This window comes from Aspergillus nidulans, chromosome VII (assembly GCF_000011425.1).
Source record: "Aspergillus nidulans FGSC A4 chromosome VII".
Lineage (NCBI taxonomy): Eukaryota > Fungi > Ascomycota > Eurotiomycetes > Eurotiales > Aspergillaceae > Aspergillus > Aspergillus nidulans.
In genome coordinates this window covers 989,845-1,011,846 of record NC_066263.1, presented here as the reverse complement: position 1 = coordinate 1,011,846, position 22,002 = coordinate 989,845, and the positions used below count along the sequence as shown (strand labels likewise).

At 49.9% G+C, this 22,002-nt stretch overlaps 8 protein-coding genes across 8 annotated transcripts, besides 1 other annotated feature; 6 read left to right on the top strand and 2 right to left on the bottom strand.

The window, feature by feature from the left end:
• Positions 1-22,002: part of a sequence feature (contig 1.24 227..43525(1)) that runs on past both edges of the window.
• ANIA_01522 (2-hydroxy-palmitic acid dioxygenase MPO1) lies at positions 763-1,509 on the bottom strand (the record flags this gene model as incomplete). Its single annotated transcript, XM_654034.1, has 3 exons — positions 763-1,215; positions 1,279-1,338; positions 1,477-1,509. 3 exons carry the CDS (start codon positions 1,507-1,509, stop codon positions 763-765), a joined length of 546 nt encoding a protein of 181 aa, XP_659126.1.
• Positions 1,984-2,960, top strand: ANIA_01521 (DNA-directed RNA polymerase II subunit RPB7; the record flags this gene model as incomplete). Its single annotated transcript, XM_654033.2, has 4 exons — positions 1,984-2,528; positions 2,578-2,658; positions 2,719-2,888; positions 2,951-2,960. The coding sequence occupies exons 1-4, from the start codon at positions 2,280-2,282 to the stop codon at positions 2,958-2,960; spliced, it is 510 nt and encodes a 169-aa protein (XP_659125.1). The 5' UTR covers positions 1,984-2,279.
• Positions 3,941-5,955, top strand: ANIA_01520 (uncharacterized protein; the record flags this gene model as incomplete). Its single annotated transcript, XM_654032.2, has 2 exons — positions 3,941-4,246; positions 4,317-5,955. The coding sequence occupies 2 exons, from the start codon at positions 3,941-3,943 to the stop codon at positions 5,625-5,627; spliced, it is 1,617 nt and encodes a 538-aa protein (XP_659124.1). The 3' UTR covers positions 5,628-5,955.
• ANIA_01519 (protein rsdA) lies at positions 6,214-9,657 on the bottom strand (the record flags this gene model as incomplete). Its single annotated transcript, XM_654031.2, has 4 exons — positions 6,214-7,893; positions 7,949-8,193; positions 8,247-9,346; positions 9,416-9,657. The coding sequence occupies 4 exons, from the start codon at positions 9,655-9,657 to the stop codon at positions 6,421-6,423; spliced, it is 3,060 nt and encodes a 1,019-aa protein (XP_659123.1). The 3' UTR covers positions 6,214-6,420.
• Positions 11,217-15,243, top strand: ANIA_01518 (Zn(II)2Cys6 transcription factor). The gene is made up of 9 exons (XM_050612791.1): positions 11,217-11,800; positions 11,865-12,133; positions 12,189-12,600; positions 12,655-12,877; positions 12,933-12,964; positions 13,018-13,791; positions 13,841-14,548; positions 14,605-14,954; positions 15,013-15,243. Exons 2-8 carry the CDS (start codon positions 12,012-12,014, stop codon positions 14,809-14,811), a joined length of 2,478 nt encoding a protein of 825 aa, XP_050468669.1. The 5' UTR covers positions 11,217-11,800; positions 11,865-12,011; the 3' UTR covers positions 14,812-14,954; positions 15,013-15,243.
• Positions 15,427-16,978, top strand: ANIA_01517 (nucleic acid-binding protein; the record flags this gene model as incomplete). Its single annotated transcript, XM_050612790.1, has 3 exons — positions 15,427-15,490; positions 15,553-16,485; positions 16,561-16,978. Coding segments are annotated over exons 1-3 (1,353 nt in total). The 5' UTR covers positions 15,427-15,488.
• Positions 17,367-19,393, top strand: ANIA_10215 (uncharacterized protein; the record flags this gene model as incomplete). The annotated part of the gene is made up of 2 exons (XM_654028.2): positions 17,367-17,534; positions 17,594-19,393. 2 exons carry the CDS (start codon positions 17,367-17,369, stop codon positions 19,391-19,393), a joined length of 1,968 nt encoding a protein of 655 aa, XP_659120.2.
• ANIA_10214 (indolepyruvate decarboxylase family protein) lies at positions 19,636-21,511 on the top strand (the record flags this gene model as incomplete). Its single annotated transcript, XM_050612789.1, has 2 exons — positions 19,636-19,887; positions 19,946-21,511. The coding sequence occupies 2 exons, from the start codon at positions 19,636-19,638 to the stop codon at positions 21,509-21,511; spliced, it is 1,818 nt and encodes a 605-aa protein (XP_050468667.1).

The following is a 22,002-nucleotide window of genomic DNA, read 5'->3' as shown; positions in this document are numbered from 1 at the left end:
CCGCCCTAGTGCGCTCACGGGACACCCCAAGAAAAAGACCTCCTCGGGTCAAAATTGATTTAACCAACTCATGTCTTTGCTAAACTATAAATTCTATAGAGAAAGTTACATTTAACTCTGTTCTCCATCGACCTTTCTACATACTTTCTCCCAGAGACACGTGCTGTGGTAATGGGCGGGATGTTTGTCTGGCCGGACAGCTGGCAATCCCGTTACCTTTCTGGTCACCGTGTTTGTATTTTTCGGATCTCCGGATATTTGTAGCTTAGTCATTCGTTGCTATAACCACCACAACTACCGTCACCGGCATTCTGCTTGACCATCATGCTTCCTTTTATACATAGGTAATACTACCGGTAATATGGCCTGTTGAAGTACATTGGCAGTTACCAAATGTCTTTTCCTATGTCCAGCTGCGCGAGTACATTTGCGCACGAGAAGGTCGCCGGTTCCGTCCAAGGTTTCAAGCTCGCCAAGTTTCGCCAGGTTTACATCACCACTGCCAACTACCAGCCCTTTCGAATTCGATAGATAGTGTTCTTCTCCCGAACTACGAACTCGTTCAGATGCAGATAGAACGATTCTTAATCAATATTGGAGCATTTAAGTACACAGCAACCGAATAATTTCCAGTAAGCTCCTGGAACTTAGCGAATCCAAAGCGAATAGCAATATTTAGTCCATGAACGCTGGCATAAAAATGATGGACCGATTTCGGCCGTACAAAACTAGGCATTTCTCGTCCGCTCCTCTGCGATCACCTTATTTCAACGCTTTGTTTCTCTTTTCCTTGAACGCTGCGATCTCCTTTTTCACACTAGCCTCATATCGTGCCCTCAGCTCTGGGCGATAACCGAAGAAGAAGAGGATCTCCATCCACACGAAGAGAGGCGCAAGGAGCAAAGCTTGAACCAGGTTGTCTAACAGCGCTGGGGCACGGCCTTCGAAGGCACCGTGGCCGACAAACTGCAACAACCAGGATACCACATGAATCCCACCAAACCAGTAGTTGACTGTCATTCCATAAGTAGCTATGAGGCGGTTACCCAAGGCTGCAGCGCCGAGTAGGAGTGGTGCGATTAGAGTGCCAGCAACAGGCTCCAAGAGGACATAGAAGATAGCATAAAAGAGCGCTGCGATCGTTCCGATGTTCGGAGGTAAGTCTTCGAATTGCAGGACTTCAGGTAACTTGATAAGAGGAGGGGAGTTCGATGCCTAAACGTAAATGACAGAACCCTGTTAGTGATACTAAATTCCGAAGACTGCTTGGAAACATACCATTGCAATGCCGGTAAATAAGAGTATCGGCACACATGTTATATGAATCGCTACGTTCACCTAAAGTCAGTCAGTGGAAGTCGCGGGCCATCCCGGCAGAGAGGAGACGAACTGGATTGTTATGGTATGCGCCGTACTACACTTGTGAGCAAATCTCCCTAAACTTAGAGCCATGCCACGTAAGGACTAAAGACTTACGAAGAGGAGCTGCTTCTCGAGGTTCAACGCCATCTTGGAGCTGTAAGAATAGATATGACGAGGGAGTTGGAATAGAAAAAGGGTAGATTGTAAAAGACAAGCCGCAAGTCCCCGCAGGATTAATGAAGTGTGAAAGTCATCGTATGAGCCAACCCCAGATCATCAAAGCCGCTATCTTAGGAACGGACCGTTTTACTTCCAGCAATACTTATGACTGAGCGTACAAAGTCAGACCTAGACCAATTGCAGTCTTACGGCTTAATTATAGCCGACAATTAGCGACTATTTTGATCGTCTGAATACATGAACTCCATGTGTCAAACCGAGGTTCTTAGCAGGAAACTTATATGTTGTATTACACTATACAGGGCCGTCATGGCCCCGCAAATTCAGCAGTGCTGTCCTGTAAATGGGTATATCTGGTCACCTGACCGGAGACTCACTAGTTTCAGCCAGATGTGACCAGGCACGAAGAAGCTCATTGCCGGTCTTTCGATGAGAATTATCTCTGTAGAGAATCTATTCGCCGATAAGAAACTCTGCATTTCACTCATTTCAAATACTTGCAAATAAATATCTTTGTTCCGCGAGCGGCCATGAATCATTAAGTTCTGAGTTGTTAATCCATTTTTGCCAGCCCACCCAGTTATTTGACCTTTGCGACGCTCTGCGACAATACAACCATCCTGAATCGCCCTTCGAAAACCGTGTCGCAAACTTACGCCTTCGTTCGCAACTACAAGCAGACCTCCTATCTTCGGTTATTCGTTATCCCATATCGCCGAACCTGACGTGCCTTTGCCATGTTTTTCCTCAAAGAAGAGACAAAGGTCATCACTCTACATCCCTCGTACTTCGGCCCGAATGTGCGAGAATACCTCATCAACCGCTTGAATGAGGAGGAAGAAGGGCGGTGTACCGGAGATCATTTTGTAATATGCGTCATGGACATGGTAGATATCGGCGAGGGAAGAGTGCTCCCGGGGAACGGACAAGCGGAATATACGATAAAGTATCGAGCAATTATCTGGAAACCTTTCAGGGGAGAGACCGTATGTTATTTTTTGACGTGGTCTCAGGTGATATCTAACCGGTCAATAGGTTGATGCTCTTGTCACATCAGTCAAACCTACGGGCATCTTCACCTTGGCTGGTCCGTTGTCGGTTTTCATTGCGCGCAAAGTACGTTTCCTTTGTTTGTTGCTGCGCTCGTTGTTTTGTGGGTGCTAATTGTTCCTCAAGAATATCCCCTCCGACATCAGGTGGGAGCCCAACACAGTGCCGCCGCAATACACCGACCACGCGGACCAGGTTATTGAGAAAGGTACCAGTCTGCGACTGAAGATTCTTGGTGTGAAGCCAGACGTCGCCGCGATCAATGCGATTGGAACAATCAAGGAGGATTATTTAGGGTGGGTGTGCTTCGCGGTCTGTGTTATTGCCAGTGCTAACACTCACTACTTCTTATTCCTAGACCACTCTAAATATACAAAGCTTGCGGCTCTTTATGACAATTACGACCATCGAACCATAACCGAAGGAAGAACGCTGGGAAGTTTGTTCTATGCGCAGTTACCAAACTTATCGAGGCGCGAGAGTCAACCCTGAAGTTACTCAACAGTAGCATGTGAGACACCGGTTCTACGAAACACTTCCCCAGAAACACGATGAGGATTATTCAATCAACTATTCTCCTTGCAACCTTGAGGATGACAGACGAATCGCTGATTGCAGCAAAAGCGACCTTGTTTTGGCTGATGCAGATCTATTCACGCCACCCCATGGGGTGGACGGATTGAGTGATATGGTGTCTGAGCGCCATGACTGTGAAGAATTATTTCATAAGCAAAATACCCATACACATAAAGATGTTGGAGTCAAGGAGGCGTGAATCACACTTCATAGAGCATAATGAAAGCATTATTTTAATATTATGGTCATTCTCAATCTAACGCAGTTGCCTGAGAGACGCGGCCTCGGGGCGGGCGTGGTGGTGAAACACTGGTGCGTTCGGCGCATGTGGAATCCCCAGTCCTGGCTCCCTTGGCCATTATTTGGGTAATTATCAAGGAACCCTTGGTGAATTACCATCCTCGGTAATTTGGAGCAGTTATTATTGCGATTGACCCTGGTTGTGGCATTGCTAAGAGGCCAGAGCAGCCGAAATACCGTGCGGTGCCCTCTGTTGTGGTTCTTGGGTTGGACTGTTGTAGAACTGGGGTTTCCTTGAACCTTCCTTTTCACGGCGTCTCACTATTGACATTTAATCAAACAGAGACAACAGATCAAGGCTTCTGTTTCTTCACTTCGCCTCTGCCATAATAACCGCGCTGTACTGGATCACTCGTGTTGACGGTCATCCGTGGTTCGCTTCTTGCGTAACCAAACATTCACTCCGTTTTCCTCGTTTATTTACGTTTCTTCCGGGTGCTATTCTCTTCATAATCCATTTCCCAGTATCGCCATGTCGTTGAAGGACGTGTATCAGAAGTTCCTTGCTTCCCCTAACTCGGCTTCCCTGGCGTCCGATGTTTCCCTGATCTATATCACCTCCACCACCGAGATCAATGGCGCCGATAGAGTGATCAAGCATCTCTCCAGGCAGCAAGAACTCAAAATCAATTCCCAGACTGTCCTTGACACTGTACAAGGCTCCAACGCATTGTGCCTGGACATTGAGACTTCTCTGCAGTTCCTTACAGGAGGTGGAGCCTATCTTCCTAACCTGGATGAGACGTTCCTGTTTGATCGCGTCGCAAAATTCCCCACGGTGGGCGCTCTCCCATTACCAAATTCTCCGACTCTAGGCTACGTGCTAATACAGCTGATCGTTCCTGCAGATCCATATCGTCCGATTCAACGCCAATAATGAGATCCAAAGCATCAGAATCTACTGGGACCAGGCCTCCCTGCTAAAACAGGTCGAGGTCATTGGGAACCGCTCTCGTAACTGGCCCGTTCGTGACGCGGATAAGCAGACTCGCCTGATCAGATTCGCTTCCGAATCAGCACCAGCAGACAATGGACCTCCCCCAGCAGCTCGACCTGAGCCTTCATCCACTGGGAAAGACGAGGCCCACGAGGCCCCCGAGGCCCGTGAAGGCTCTCCCGGTAAAAAACACATCAAGGACCCATACGCCGCTGAGTCGCTATTCGAGCTCCTCTCTCCCTGCAAAGATCGCGGCGAGCCCGTACACCGTCCTCGTGCCCCTGCTTCTGCGCAGCCTCCACCTCGTGACTATAAAGAGTTGTTTGTAGGTGATGAGGGAAATGACGACGCGCCCGAAACGCCCTCAAGAGCGCGTGCCATCGCACCAAAGGTCGGCGCAGGCAAGCACTTCGCCCCGTCGCGCATTTTCGAGCCTGAAGAGGTTGAGCCTTCTCCAGTCGTACCCAAGCTCGGTGCCGGTAGGCACTTCGCTCCCTCTCGCATCTTCGGCGACGATAACGAGACCGCCTCTCGAGAAAAGCCAGAGCAGATCGCTTACCGCGCGCACCCCAAGCGATTTGAACATTTCGAGCTAGGTGGTGATAACAGCAGCCGCGAGATTAAGCCAACTACCTCGCGGCCTGGTTCCCGTCACGTCAAGAACTGGGACTTTGAAGATTTTTCAACTCCCCCAAAGGCCAAACGCGGACCCCGTGGTGAAGAAGTCCGCCATTTCGGCTGGAGCGACGACGAACCTGAGCAGGACACACCCCCAGCTAGGCCTCGCGTCGTACAACCCCGGCGTGACGCCGAGACTCATTTCCAAATCGCGGATGGTGAAGAGCAAGGCAACAAGCGCATTATCCGGTCATACGGCAACAAGGGCCTAGGCCTTTACAAGGACACTCTGTACGCTGAGGCAGAAGACCTCGAGGCCGAGGGAAGCGCCAAGCAGCAAGCCAGCAAGGAGCGTCCCCTCTCAGTTGTCCAAAACGGACCGAACCGCAAGAAGGATTTTGAGAGCCACTGGGATGACCCGGAGGCCACTGTAAGCCACGAGAACAAGAAGCCCACAGGCGATAGAGTCAAGGCTGCTAAGGCATTGGAGTCTTCGTGGCACTTTGATAAGTCCCCTGAGCCAAGCAAGGAATCGCGTCCTCCTCAGCGTCGGGTATTGAAGAATGTCAACCAGCGGAGCTGGGGATTCGAGGACGAGGAGTAGAACCAGCTCGACGCGATGGGAAAAAAAAAAAACCATGACGTACCGGTACAGTGAACCTTGAATGATACTAACGGCTACTTACTTGGTCAATGCCTGCATGGATCTATGATTATCAGTGATTTCATTTTGTTCCTTCTCTTCTACTTCTTAGTTGGTGGCGGTCTACCTATGTTTCCGGCGGCTTGTGTTTCTTTCTCCTGTACTATTCTGTTCTATTTCCCAGGTTCTATTTCAAGTCTTTACGCAAGACTACCTTTTTCACTTCTTTTATTCTTTGTACTTTGTTCTTCTTGTCCTGTTGTCGCGTTTAGTTGAACATCATACCCTGTAATTAACGTCAATTGCTCGGATTAGAACCCTCCACTGTACTTGAGTAGTGAAACTGTAGTGAAAGATCTTGCACGATGATTCTCTAAAGATAACATTAAAATTGATTTCTGGGAATATACGGGCAAGTTGAATTTCTTTTCTCTTTCACGACTCATCGTAGTAGTATTATGCGGAACAGGCAAACTACACTTAGGGCTCGGCGCTTGAAATATATGTCGACGCCACAAACGAAATTTACTCCAGCCGCTGTTTGTTCTAGCAGAGTTGACGTAACAATGGACTTTCTATCTACCTATTTTTGACAGTACTCAAGCCGCAAATTTTGGCGGCTAACGTTTCCAAGCACACATACAAGCATTAGGAGGGCTTGAGAAAAGCATACACGGACCAAGTCCCCTGCACGGCAACTTACCAACATAACCGAAATAGAGCTAATGAAATGAGTGAACAAGCTCAGGAAAACCTAGATGTAGAACATCGTGTCCCGGACATTAGGATGGATAAGGACATCGTCATTAGCGACTTTTACTGTTGAATCTTCAGCACCAATAACACTACCGGAGGGTGTAGAGGGTTCAAAAGCACTGCTTAAATAGCAACGGGCACGCGTGCAAACCAGGTCAGCGTAGTAGGCTGGCGGACAGATGCTGACAGCTTTGGTTGCCCTACCGAAGAGATAGCACATGTGATGGGTCATGGCCTCGAGCATATCAGCTGCGTTTTTGGCAGGAGGAATAACCTTCTGCCTAAGGAAAATCTCGTCCCATACGGTGTAATAATGGGCTGGGCGGGCTGTTCCCTTAAGTGCTGTATGGGCCTGAAGGAAAAAGTCCCAGTTGCGGGCTTCTGTGATGCCGCGATCGACCACTGTGCCGTTGACGGGGTTGTTGAAGCGATCTGCATCCTCCTGGAGAGTTGGGTAGAAGCGCGTGTGATGGCGTTTGCCAACAATGATGATGGAAAAACGAGGAAGGTTCCTTGCTGTGTCGGGCGCAGGGTAGATATTCTTGCAGGCATTCTTGAGGAGGGGCAGTTCCTCATCGGTTACGTGGTCATACTGGCCTTCTGAGACTCCATCACGGTAGACAATAATGTTCTCGGGGTATGCGGCTTTGTGATTAGCTGCCCAGCGGCGTAGATGTGCTTTAAGCATGGAGTCAAGGGCGTCGACCATCTCCTTGCGAGCTTCCTTTTGAATACGAATCTCGGCGGGCCACTGGCCGAGAGAAGAATCGACAGATGCGACCATGGCGGCGACACTGGGCGCGCCTTTAGCAGAACCAGGAGATGGGTGCGTAACATCGATACCAATAAGCATTGTTTTGCCCTCGCCGATTATACCCAACTGGCTCGGTCGTACGACTTGATTGACGCCACCGAGCTTCAGATTGAATTTTAGGCCGACATTAGCGAAATATTGCTCATTGCGCTTGCAGAACTGCTCAGCAAGAACGTTGATATTGCGTACGCCATGGCGAACATCGCAAGCCCTCTTAATACAGTTGTAGAGTGCGGTGTCGTTAAAAGGCAGAATTGTCAATATAAGCTTCGGCCGATGTTGATGCAAGATTTTACGTATTTCTGCGTCGATGACTGTCTCAGCGTTCTCCTTCGTTACCTGCACTCGAACTTTAAAAACAGGAGGGTTTGCGTTAACCCCAACCTCTCTGAGCTTCTTCGTAAACCGGTATAGACAGTCTTCCAGATCATCAGGGCTTTGGAAGTGTTGCTTAGGCCCAGCGGTAATAAGGATACAGGCCCAGCTCTGAAGATTGGAGCTTGTCGAGAATCTGATAGATTTCATGTTCCAGCTGCCGGACATGGGGGCAATCTCTTTGTCCTTTGATTTCTCATCTTTGTAATATACAGTCGGAGGAGCAAGAACTCGGCCAGGTACTGTGATGAGGTTGGGGTTGGTTTGAATGCCAAAGTCCACCTGTCAAGACGAACGAATTAGCAATTCTATTTTGAATAAGGAAGGGTGGACAAACCAGCGTGGCAGCGGTGGGATCCCGAAGACCCAATATTTGCGTTCCCTTTGTGACAATGGAATGGGCATTTTGCGCTGGGCTTCGCACTGCAAAGTTCAACATCTGGCGTGTCTGATTAGACGAAAGCTTCGTCTTTGCTGGTTGGCCTGACAGAACGTCACAGACTTCCACAGGCAGATATGATGGCTTGGCTATACTTCCGACGTTAACCACTGGCATATCGGGGTCTACCTGGATTCTGTAGTCTTTGACACTTTAGAGCAGTCTCAAGAACGCGTGGTCTCGGGAAAACACTCACATTCTTTAAAAAACTCGGCAACAGTGATGTAGGTCCCGGAGGGCTTGGGACCAGCTTTCTTGCTCCCCTTTCCCTGCTCCGGATCATCAAGAAAAAACGAAACGTCGTTTGGGCCAGCCCCGATGAACTTGACCTTTGGTGCATCCTTGCACTTGTTTCCATCCTGGGTTCCATCCTGGGGGGTGGCGAGGTTGGTGATAGTCTTTATCCTTGGAATATACTCTCCTCTCTTATTCTTCCTTTTAATGTGGGTGACCTCGACTCTGAGTCTGCCGAGAAATCTCTTCAAGGCATAAACGTTCCTCCCGTTAGCGCACTGAAACTCGCGGATGACCTGATATAGAGGGCCATCCTGGTAACAGGCAACATATTTGACCTGAATATTCACGAGTAGACGTGCTGTTGCCGCTCTGACACTGACAAAGTACCCCCGAAGAGCTTCCAATCCGGCGCCTAGATCAAATTTTTCCGCAGCGTTGTCGTGAATTGCATAGTGCTTGTTGGTACCGACCGAGGCAATAGAGCCAGTGGACTTAGGATGATGGCCGAGGACTATATTCAGTGCCTGCAGGATTTCCGCCTTTTCCTGGAGCATACTAGCTGCGTTGGAAGAAGTCAAGTAATTGAGAAGGTCTGCGGGATCAAGCCGGCCAGTGAATTTGCAGGTAATACGGTAGGTCTCAGATGTGTCGCGCGGCTCGTCTTCCTTCTCGCTACGGTAAGTAACATTGTACTTGACTGAGGGCTGCTCGTGGTCCAGGATTTCTAGATGCGAGATCAGATTAGACCTGTAGTCGGTCACGATGCTGTGACGGAATGGAGAGAAATGATCCTCAAGTAACAAACAAATGATCTGCTTTGCTTTCCTGGACGAGGGTTTGCGGCCTCCTCCATCGATATTTATGTGGTACCTAAATAGACTCTTTCCGCTAGATTTCAGTTCGAGGTAATTGGCAAAGAGCTGGATAGGATGCCCCTGCGTGCCATAACCGGGTCGCTCAGGGTACCCTGCAGTCTTCTCCTTCTTGACGAGGGCTGCTGCTTGGGAGTTCTCCGTTTGAGTAACTTTAACATTCGGTTGCGGGGCACCGTCAGGAGGCCTGATAGTATAGAGTTGTTAGTCTTTGGCGTCTAAATCTTGCCTAATTGAGGTACCCTGGCAGACATACAAGTAAATAGGAGGACCCTGATCCAAGCCTCCACCACCACCGCGGCCACCACGACCAGCGCGGCCCCTGGAGCCTCCCCGTCCAGGATCACCCGGTGCTGGTCGATGAGGTAGATCGTTGAACAAGCCACGGCCTCCTCCACGGCCTCGCCCGCGATCACCATGAAACAATCCGCGTCCTCTACCGCGGTCGTTACCTCTTCCACGGCTGCCTCGTTGGGGTGATCCCCCGGCGCTCGACATGATAGATAGATGGGGAATTAAAATAAAGCGAGAAGCGAGTGGCTCAGCGTTTTCCGAAGCTGAAGAACGATGTTTGAGATATGTATCACTTTAAAGCTAGATGGCGCTAAAAACTGTAGACAGTAAAGCTGGAAGCCGTAGAGAGAGAAGAGAGAATTTGATGCAGGACGTGGTTGCTTAAGAAAACTTATATGTCCAGCCTGCTCCTTCCCCCACCACACAGAGGTAGCTTTATTCATGGTAAAAACACATTCACAGATACAAGGATGTTTATGCATGCTTTGTTGGTAGTTCCTGGGTATAACTATCATGGCGATTGGCCAGTCGCGCCGTTTGTTGCATTGTTGCAGCCTGATTTCGCCAAGTCAGTCCTGATAATCTGCGCAAGTATTGGACAGGATGACTGCCGGAAGGGAGCATACATAAACCGTGTACTTCTCTGGACGGGGAGCAAGCTGCGTGAGAATGCGCGGCTAAGAAGCTCACCTATGTATGCATTGTTGCAATGGAAAAGGCCAGAAACAGAAGATAATGTAGGGCTGATCATAGTAGTTTTGTATTGCCTGATTTCTGATCATTTACATCGTCACGTACCCCCCATTGATCGATAGATTGTGAGCTGCATAATATTGGTATTGAGTTCCAAGACAGACTCTCCTATATCAATGCAGATATTATCGATTTCACGGTCGGCAGACTCGTACAGAAGCTTAGAATTCAAGTGCCACGCCTCGCTTACTGCACAGACAAAAATGTCGCATTTCGCTCGTCGTCGCAGCGCAGTTTATTTATAACTTCCCTTATCTTGCGACAACAGCAGTGAGGAGTGAGAAGTCTCCCAATTTGAACGCAGCTGGCTTTATTATGAAGCATATTGCCCAGATGGTTGTGGCCCACCTCCGCTTTGGTGCAGTGCAGCAGGTGGACCACCGACCACCGACACACCGATCACGGGTCTCCAGTCTCCAGCTCTGTCTGACAGCTGAGAACCACGGTCTCAACTTCAAGTTGCACGCTGTCCTTGTGCCATTGCTGGTAGAAGGGAGAAGCCGGGTCAGACCCCATCGTTTATTCTGATTGGAGTGGACACCAGATGTGACTCAGAGATCGGGCAAAGCCACAGCCTAACGCGATTCCTGCAATCGACTAGCAAATGGAAAGACGCGGTCTCGACCAGGGTCAGACTCTTCCGTAACATGACGGGACGGTTCAGAAGGCCTTTCAGCCACCAGGCTCGCGCTTGGTTGATCTGGAATGGTGACGAAAACTCTGGTAGCCTACGAGGATTCATTGTGAAGGGTACTTGTTGGACGGCGAGACTAGTGTCGGCACTGAAACTATAGCTGGTTTTCTGAATTTTCTACGAAAAACGTCACTCAAGAAGCCAATTCCCACCTTCATTCTGGTGGTGGCCGTCCGCCAGAAACCGAGTTCGAGCCAGAGTCTGGGAAACAGAGACGACCAGAAGAGCAGGTGTTGACCGCCTTTGGTGATCCATGGTGATAACGGAGATAACGCCTTCTCAGACTTGTCACTAAGCAGAACCAAGTTAGGAAGTCTCGAGGATCCCGTTTGCGGTGGCTCCTCCTTCTCTTCCTCAACGATCGAACTGTGTTGCTCGTCCGGATTCAACACCAGAGCGCATTGGAATAACGCGTGCTTCGTGGCCCCTGGTTGTGGCAGAGTCAACCTACGCACTCTGTACCTCCTATCGCTGGCGACCGATCTTGGCATTATTGAGCTCGATCGCAAAACATCCTACGTCCATCGCCACGCTTCGATCCCCGCTAACTCGTCCAACATTGCTGGGGAGTCATTGAGCAACTGATATCATAGACCATATCAGCCGCATCGCCTGCTTCTTTCCGGCTCACGTTTTGACCTTTGCTGAGTAGTACTCCTACATCGCCTCTCACCCCGCGCTGAACCCCCAGCTGCCCGCCAATACACACACACTACGTACATTTCGATTTCTCGCGCGGTCCAACTGTACAAGCGCTCGAGTGAACTGATAAACCACGAGACGTTGAAGAATAGCCGCTTCTAGAACACGGACTTGGTTATTTTGACAGGCGGGCGTGACCGGGTAACTGTTGCGCCTACTCGTCGAGCCTCGTGCAACTGCCCCTGGAACTGCATCAAGGTTTAGAATCTATGACGGTTGGCGGTTCCTAGGGATATTCTAACTCCCCGTCATTTCCTAGTAGTCAGCAGTGGTTGCATAAATCACCGACACTCCGCACGGCTTAGTGACTGGTTGGACGCCATCTGTGTCGTCGGTTATTCCTAAATCTTCTCGTCTCTTGTGCTGCCGTTCTAAAATCTATCTTGATCCCGGCATTGTTAGCGTCAAAATGAGCCCAACTCCACCGTCTACAACCTCTTCTAGCAATGGCCCTTCCCCGGAAGGCCAGTACAGAATCGTTCGAAAGCGAAACCGAGTACCTCTCTCATGCGGCCCTTGTCGGCATCGAAAGTATGTACAAATCTCTCCTAGTCTCTTTCGCCAGTATATATCTAACGGTCAATAGGCTGAAGTGCAACCGTGCGCACCCCTGTGAGAATTGTGTCAAACGCGGCGACGCTCATTCCTGCACATACGCTCAAACAAATTCTCGAAAGAAGAACTCGGCGAACCAGGCTGCTTCAACCTCTCCAGATGACATGCAGAACAGAATCGACCGCCTGGAGGGCTTGGTACTATCATTGATGACCAACGGGTCGCAATCAGAGGGTCCCGCAGCCGCCATGGCTGCTATATCGGGAACAAGTAGTAGCACAGGGTCCGCTCAGCATGTCCATGACTTGGAAATTGAAGACGAGGGGCCTAACCAAGAGGAAAGTGAGACTGAACAAGTGACCAAGTCATTCGGCATCATGAAAATGGATAACAACAAGTCATACTATATCAGTGATGCACATTGGGCGTCAGTCCTCAGTGAGGTAGGTCATCGCCTGTTAAGCATTGGGTATTATTGTATTCATTCTTCTTTCTAGATATCGGAGGTCAAGAATTATTTCAACACGCATAAGAAACAATATGAAGAGCAAGCGGAGAAGCTGAAGGCAACCAAACTTCCCACCGACGTTCCTGGCTCTACACTGCTCTTTGGGGCCATGAAAGCGACTAGCAGAGCCGAAATCATGTCTTCATTTCCTTCGAAATACACAACGGATATGCTCATAGCGCGGTATTTCAACTGTTATGACCCTGCGACTCGTAAGTATCTAAATTATTTTGTATTTTTCACACTAAATGCTAACAAGGTGTCAAGACTTTCTTCATGGCCCTACCTTTCAGGCTCAGGTAAGTATGGCCCAACCATGTGAGAATCGGCATTGTTGCTGAATCTTTTCTAGTATAATAAACACTGGGAGGACCCCTCCCAGACCTGCATTGTCTGGATCGGAATGCTCTTCGCCATGATGCGGCTCGCCATGCTGTCGTATTATCGTGAAGGCGATGAACCTCCTGAATTTAGGGGCAAATCATTGGATATGGCTGGCACATTTCGAAACCTTGTAGCAATGTGTCTTACACTTGCCGATTACACAAAACCCTACCCATACCTCATTGAGTGCTTAGCTTTCCACCTCCATGGTGACTTTTGTCAGACAAAGGAAGCAGACGTCTCGGTTTGGGTCCTTAACGGTGTCATTGTTCGACTGGCTATGAGAATGGGATACCACAGAGACTCAAAGGCATTCCCGAACATCACACCTTTCCAGGGCGAAATGCGCCGTAGGGTATGGTCATTTGTCAGGCAAGCGGATCTGCTTTTTTCCTGCCAAGTTGGGCTACCTAGTATGATTCGTATGGCCGATAGTGATACCGAACTTCCGCGCAACCTCTATGATGATGATTTCGATGAAAACTGCAAGGAATTACCCCCATCACGACCTCCCAACGAACCCACACCACTCTCCTACCTTATCACGAAGTCGCGATTAGCGAACGTTCTGGGCCAGGCCATTGAGCAGACCTCCTCCTTACAGAACACGCCATATGACAAGGTCATAGAGATGGATTCAGAACTACGCCGAGCACGGGATATGATACCGGATCATCTGCTTGTGCGCCCCTTCGAGGAGTCTTCGTTAGATCCCCTGGGCCTTATTATGTCTCGATTTTCTGTGAGTTTGCTAGCCAGTTGAGACTTCCATCCATTCTGACGGCTTGTAGGTGATGAGTGTTTACCACCGAGCGCAATGCTTGCTTCATCGTAAATACATTCTTCGGGCTCGCGAAAATCCTCGGTTCATACATTCGCGTAGAACTTGTATTGATTCAGCCTTGGAATTATTACGTTATCAGTCGATGCTCCATGTGGAAACACGACCGACAGGTCGATTACGCAGCCGGCAGAACCGAGTAACTACGCTCAGCTCTAGCGATTTCTTGCAAGCTGCAACGATTATCTGTCTTGATCTTTACCATGGTTACAATCTACCCAGTGCTTCCAGGGCATCTTCCGATACCTATGCCTGGGGAAGAGATAGGCGGGAAGAGATGATGGCGGCTGTGCAGCGAAGCAAAGAAATCTGGGATGAACTCCGAGACGAGACCATGGATGCTTGGAAAGCCAGCGGTGTCCTCGGTGTGATGCTTAATGGCCTTCAGCAGCGGCAGAATCTTGAAGGGACGCCCGTCACGCCCGCGTTTGAGCCTCAAGACGAGAAGCAAAGTGCCGCGATGACTTTGGGATTGCTCAGTAGCGGAATGACGCCTATTGGCCAAAGCGCAACGTTTAATGATGTGTCATTGAAGCCTTCAGAACCCCCATTGCCAACCCTAGGGGGATTTGGAGGGCCAGAGACGAATCCGGGTGCTTCCTCTATTTTCAATAACATGTTCGGACAGATGCCTGATATGCAGGTGAATCTCGACTGGGTAATCTCCTCCATTGACTTTAAACTGTCATTAGCACGCGGGACTAATTTCTCTAGGATGCTTGGGACAATTATATCCAAGGTGGGACGCTTGACACGTCAGCCACATGGTGGACCCCTATGGATATTCAACAAAACTCCGGTCCATTATCCCCCTCACAACTGCCGGCGACACAGAGTAACCCTACGGAGAGAATCCGGACTGTACCTCGGACAACAAATTTGTTTCCTAACAACGGGTACGAGAACGATGGCCTAACATGAACACCGGGCCACTCTATGGTCAATGACCTCACCTGTTTCGTTGCTGTTGACGATTATATCGAGTTGCGTATTACGAAGACATGAAAAGTCAGCTTTATCTGCATATAAAATATGCGGCTCAAGACGGTACCATTTCTTTTAGTGTACTTCCTTTTTACAATTTACCAAATGGGGACTGACTGTGCCACACATATCAAGTAGATATCTATGCTGTTGGTGAAATTTTCTCATCCTTGTCTACCCTAGGTTCCTGGGAACCTTTGGGTTTTGTATGAATATGCTCTGCATCTCCGCTCCTGAAGCGTATCTAATGGTTATGACGGGATACAAGATTGATGTGCCGGGTGGTGGCGGGTGGCTTGAAAAGCTATAGCACCGACTGACATGTGATAAGCCTTGCGTGTACATTAAAGAATCAGTATATCTTCAAATACACACACAAATATATTATATATATATACGTTTTTGTCATTTGTAGCCAGCTCACTTGAGGTCAGTCTAAATCAGCGTCAGCCTAAGGCTCCCAGCAAACATCCAGATCCGCCGAGCGCTATCGTTATCAGCACGTGACTTGTCTTCGGTGGTCCGTCGCCATTAACTTTTTTCCATTCTTGCGGTCGAAATGGCCGTACATGGAAAGTTGAAATCAGTTGATGTCTTGATCAAAGAGACTGGAAATGTGCGCTATTCTCTGTTCCCAAGTCTGTTCAACAACGTTGTACTTACTTGTAATCTACCTAGGTACACTCTTCGCCGCGCCGCTTGTCGCCTTCTGGCTTCACCCTCTCCAATAACCCGATCAAGATTGACAGCATTACCCCACACACACTTACCTGTGGTTGTCCGCCGGCCGATAACGCAGAGCAGACGGTCACTGGGGGATGCTAAAAGCCCGCTGGGCTCGAAGGATGCCCCCGCGGCAAGTACAGCAACGAATTCGGATACGACCACGGCAACAGCCACCGCGGATAATGCGCTAGACTTATCACCACCAGTTGAGAATTATGCTGAGGCAGTCGAAAAGGATGTTATGAAAGGGGACCTGAAAAATGAGCTGGAATTAAGTAGTGGTACTACGGGCGCTGCGACAGCCAGAGCCGTTTCGACGAAAGAGACCAAGCAAGAGGATGGAGGAACTTGCAAGAATCTAAACCTCAAAAGTTCAGATTCCACTAGAAATACGAGTGGTGTACCAACAGCGCCCGAGTATGAGGCCGGGGCAGAAAAGGTGCGAGAAGGGCGTCCTTCGGGCACGATTATTGCAAATACGGCACCGACTGGGGCCACAAGTGGCGTTCCACGGGCATCGTCGAATGCGCCGGGGGCGGAGAAAGCGCAGACGCTCAATCAAGGCTTAGCTGCCAAGTTAAGTCTTTCAGAATCATTGACGAAGAGCACAACAGTCGATGAGCAGGACCCCGATCTTGATTTTGATATATCTCAGATCCGCGAGGCAGCCGCTCAAGAAGCGTGGGCGGCCGCTGAAAAGAAACAAATGACCCACGGCGAGAAGTTAGATATGCTGAGGCGATTGCAATACGAACCTAAGCAAACAGTATTCATTGGAAACCTCTTTTACGACGTGACGGCGGAAGACCTTAAAAAGCAGATGGCGAAGTATGGGGTCGTGGAAGGAGTGAATATCATTTACGACAGCCGGGGCATTAGCAAAGGGTGAGTGTTGAATTGATTCATGATATTGGATTGTTATATGGGATTGGCGTGGCTAACGGCGTGATATTCTTGCAGATACGGCTATGTGCAATTTAGCAGTAACGCGGCGGCAAGACGGGCAATCGATGCAATGCATATGCGAATATTTGAGGGGCGCCGTGTGACCCTGTACTATGCACAAACCAACATAACAAATAGCTTCAAGAACAAAAAACCCACCAACACACTTTATATTGGCAATGTGCCATTCGAGATGACCGACCGTGACCTCAACGATCTCGTCAAGGATCTAGACGGTCTTACTGATGTACGGGTGACGGTAGACCGCCAGTCAGGGGCGCTCCGTGGTTACATTCATGCTGAGTTTCTAGATATCCAAAGCGCGATGGTTGCGCATGAGAAGCTCGCGCAGAGGAGGCCTTACGGACGACGGCTCAAGATTGATTATAGCAAAACAAAGTCGGCCCAAGGGGGTTTTCCTGTTGCTGTATGAGCTTGGCATTGGGATTGGGATGATTATACCTCTTCGTCTGTATTGATTCTATGTAACTTAGCGCATATACTGTACTATATATCCATGCATATCATTGAAGAGACTTAGGAATACACCATCTGTCGTTGCCACCTCCGTACTACAGTGTGTGTCTAATAATATTCCACGTGACTCTCGGGGAGCCTCGGCAGTTTTTGCTCCTCCCGATCGGCTCAAAAGCAGCGCCGAACCCCACGTTTCAGAGCATTTGGAGGCTGTCTAGCTCCGACTTTCTCATCAGTCATCCCTATCCTTATGTCCGACGCCCTTTATATCCCTAGGAACTCTCCTTGATATCGCTCTTTGAACTTACCTTCTTCCCGCAACTGTCGTTGCGGCTTTCTACAAGATGTCATTTCTTGGTGGCGCTGAGTGTTCCACCGCGGGAAACCCCCTCACGCAGTTTACGAAACACGTACAAGATGACAAGTCCCTCCAGCGTGACCGGCTTGTCGGGCGTGCCCCTGGAATGCAAGAGGGTATGCGCTCGCAGGGAATGATGGGGGGTCACGACCAGGTAGATGCGCTCTACTACTAATTCGTTCTTGGATAGCTGCTTAATAATATGGTATTTAGATGATGGACGAGTTCGCTCAGCAATCAGCTCAACTCCCCGGCGGCCCGCAGCAGCATATGAGGATGGAGATGGAGCAAGTGAGACAGCAACTAGAGCAGATGCACACAACGCCGCGAACGGGTTCGCCGGGGTGGGCTGCGGAGTTTGACCCTGGAGAACAAGCCCGCATGGAGGCTGCCTTTGCCGGGCCAAAGGGTCCCATGATGAACAACGGATCGGGGTTCACTCCGGCCGAGTTTGCCCGCTTTCAGCAGCAGAGCACCATGAGCGTTCCGCAATCGGCTAGCCCAGTTACCGCCGGCCAGTCACCAATGATGGGTGGTTACCAGCGATCTATGGGCATGGGGTATATGGGATACGGAGGGATGGGGATGATGCAGCCTGGATTCGGACCCATGGGCATGCAACACCAGCAGCCGGCTGAGGCTTCAACGCAGGATAAAGGAAAGGGGCGGATGATTGAGCTCGACGATGAGAACTGGGAAGCTCAGTTCAAAGAGATCGAGACGGCAGATCAGGGGAAGCTGGATGACGAGGCCAATGCAGCCATAGAGGCGGAGTTGAATGATCTTGACAGGTCAGTCCCCACCACCAGTAGCACCGAAGACCTCAGTCATTTTGAGCGCGTATGGGAAAGAGTCCAAGCTGAGACGGCAACAAATAGAAAATTGGCGGAGGATTCTGAGTACAATATTGATGATAATCTCCATATGGGTGATATGGCCGAATGGGATGGGTTCGACAATCTGAATACTCGGTTCAGGGAGCCTCGATTGGGTGATTACTCGTTCGAGCAGGAGAATGTCTTCCGCGACATCGCTAACCCCTTTGAGGAGGGTATGAAGATTATGCAAGAAGGCGGCAATCTGTCCCTGGCAGCTCTGGCTTTTGAGGCGGCGGTGCAGAAAGACCCTCAGCATGTGAAGGCTTGGACTATGCTGGGTACTGCCCAGGCTCAAAATGAGAAGGAACTCCCTGCTATTCGGGCACTGGAGCAAGCTCTCAAGGTGGATCCGAACAATCTTGACGCCCTCATGGGGCTTGCTGTGTCATACACGAACGAAGGGTACGACTCAACAGCTTACCGTACCCTCGAGCGCTGGCTTTCCGTTAAATATCCTCAGATCATTAGTCGAGATGATCTATCCTCGGACGCCGACCTAGGATTCACTGACCGCCAGATTCTTCATGAACGTGTTACCGATCTTTTCATACAGGCGGCTCAATTGTCGCCGTCGGGAGCGCAAATGGATCCTGATGTTCAGGTTGGTCTGGGCGTCCTCTTCTATTGCGCAGAAGAGTACGAGAAGGCCGTGGACTGCTTTACGACAGCATTGGCGAGCACTGAATCCGGAACCACGAACCAGAGGGAGCAACTTCATCTCCTTTGGAACCGCCTGGGAGCTACGCTCGCCAACTCTGGTCGATCAGAAGAAGCTATTGAGGCCTACGAACAAGCTCTGAACATCAATCCTAACTTTGTCCGAGCGCGCTACAACCTAGGCGTATCGTGTATCAATATTGGTTGTTACCCGGAAGCAGCGCAACATCTTCTGGGAGCCTTGTCCATGCATCGTGTGGTCGAGGAGGAAGGAAAGGAACGAGCTAGGGAGATTGTAGGCGGCAATGATGGTCGCATCAACGAGGCCGAACTCAACCGCATGATTACTGCAAACCAAAGTACCAACCTTTACGACACGTTGCGACGGGTATTTAGCCAAATGGGTCGACGAGACCTGGCCGATTTGGTGGAAGCGGGAATGGATGTCAATATATTCCGGAAGGAATTTGAGTTTTGAGAAGGGTTAGGAGTCAGGCTGGGCCTGAATGATCTTGGATACTTGTAAATCCTCGCAACAGAGTATAGGTCTAGCTCTAGAATGTACGCTGTTGTATGAAAGCCGCGCAATGACCTCATTCTCTTTAGCCTCGGTACTTAGTGTCCCGCATCCTCTCCGCTTCATTTCATCCGTTTTCTCCACCCATCCTCCAAGCTACCGTCATGTCCATGCTCAACACCATTAACTAGGAAAACACAGTAATGGCTATCAGAACAGGGGCACAGATTATCGCGCGCAGTCTGCGCGATCTAGGGGTCACTGTGATTTTCGGCATCGTCGGCATCCCCGTCGTCGAAATCGCAGAAGAGGCCATCAACCTAGGGATCCGATTCGTGGCATTCCGGAACGAGCAAGCCTGCAGCTATGCAGCCAGCGTCTATGGATATATGACAGGGCAGCCTGGAGTTTGTCTTGTCGTTGGGGGCCCTGGAGTTCTCCATGCGTTGGCCGGAGTAAGATGCCTAGTCCCAGTCACTAGAATAGCAGGACTAACGTATCAACGGTGAATAGATTGGAAATTCCTCCGCGAACAACTTCCCTCTTCTCGTGCTTGCTGGATCAGCCGAGACCAGTGCTGTCACGAAGGGCGCCTTTCAGGAGCTGGACGCCATTTCCCTCTTAACCCCTCACACGAAGTTCGCCGCGCGCGCCTCATCACTCGACTTCATCCCGGATGCTATTAAGAATGCCTACCGGACGTGCTGGTATGGTCGGCCAGGCCCTACATTTATAGATCTACCGGCCGATATCATCCAAGGGAAACTGACTTCGCAGTTTGAACTACCGAAACCTGAGAACCTGCTCGTATCGGCACCACCCAAGGCAAGCGGTGATCCAGCATTGATATTGAAGGCTACTCAATTGCTGAAGGCTGCTAGCGCTCCGCTCATCATTGTCGGTAAGGGTGCCGCATATGCGCGCGCAGAGCTCGGAATTCGGAAATTAGTCGACCAGACACAGGTTCCGTTCTTGCCTACACCCATGGGTAAGGGTGTAGTTCCGGACTCACACCCCCTGAACGCATCCAGCGCGCGAAGTGCCGCATTGAAACATGCGGATGTCGTTCTCGTTCTGGGAGCGCGGCTTAACTGGATCCTGCATTTTGGTGAGCCGCCGAAATGGTCTCCTAAAGTGAAGATAATCCAGGTCGACATCTGCGCGGAGGAGATCGGGCGGAACGCTGGGACATCAGAGCTTGGGATCCTAGGAGATATAAGTCTAGTTGTGGATCAATTCAGGGCATCTCTTTCTAGCTGGAAATACTCGTCCTCAGCGAAGTTCCCATTGCTTCTCGCCGAATCAGCCAAGAAGAATGAAGACAAGGCTCAAAAGGCTGCCCTTAGACAAACGCCCGCCGGCAAGCCACTTACCTATCAACGAGCCTACCACATCATCAAAACAGCACTTAATGCCTTGACACCCGTCGAGGATGGAAATATTGTTTACGTCTCTGAAGGTGCCAACACGATGGACATCTCCCGCTCCATCTTCCCGCTCTACCACCCCCGCCAGCGTCTCGATGCAGGCACGTACGCCACAATGGGCGTGGGAATGGGTTATATTGTCGCCGCGCACGAAGCATTCAATGCTAACCCCGGAGCAAGCACATCCCGCCCCAAGAAAATTGTCGCCTTCGAAGGCGACAGTGCGTTCGGCTTCAGCGCGATGGAAATCGAAACGCTCGCCCGGTACCGTATCCCAGCACTGATCTTCGTCATTAATAATTCGGGCATCTACCACGGTGACAGTATCTCGAAGGAGGACTGGAAGACACTTCAGAATCAAACCGTGGCCAACGACACCAAAACATCCGAGTCTGACTCTGGAACTAATGCTAAAACTAAGGGTCTGCGCTCGACTAGTCTGCTCTATGAGACGAGGTATGAGATGCTTGCTACAATGTGTGGTGGGAAGGGGTATTTCGTAAAGAGCGAGGAAGAGCTGGAGAGAGCCACGAAAGAGGGCTTCGTGAGTGATACCGTTACAATAGTGAATGTCATTGTTGAGCCCGGGATTGGGAAGGAGATTGGTTTTGCGTGGCAGAATCAGGGCAAAGAAAGCAAGCCAAAGCTGTAACCCAAGCTGGTTGTGGCCCCTTTCAACATTGGCAGGCTATTGTTTATCCCATCATACATCATCCAACATCTTTGATTATGTATATTAACGCCTGCTGCAATTCTTAACTAACCACTGTATGGCCCATTAACATCCTTAATGATTTCATCTAACGAAGCACTCTGATTGTATATTCTCCAACAAATACATGGTTCTTTTAGGACACACTATTTGCCTACTTCTTTGTTATCTTTGTTGCAGAGAATCTCATGCGAAGTCATGCACCATCATCCATAGCAGAATGGCGGTGGTAGGTCTGCACAACTGCCACTGGCATCCCCGCAGCTTTACCCTAATCTCAACCACATCAACCTGGAAATTGAATCCGATCCACCGATACATCACAATCGGCTCTCAATTGGCCTCCTTGTTGATTTCGATGGGGCTGTGGGTTCCAACGGTGGCCGTGCGGCCGTGCGCCGTGTCCCGTATGTAGTCCATAACCCAGTCTA

Coding starts and splice junctions, on each gene's coding strand:
- ANIA_01518 (XM_050612791.1), top strand. CDS start 12,012: ATGAGCCCAACTCCACCGTCTACAACCTCTTCTAGCAATGGCCCTTCC. Junction 12,601..12,654: donor GGGCGTCAGTCCTCAGTGAG/GTAGGTCATCGC, acceptor TCTTCTTTCTAG/ATATCGGAGGTCAAGAATTA. Junction 13,792..13,840: donor TTATTATGTCTCGATTTTCT/GTGAGTTTGCTA, acceptor GACGGCTTGTAG/GTGATGAGTGTTTACCACCG.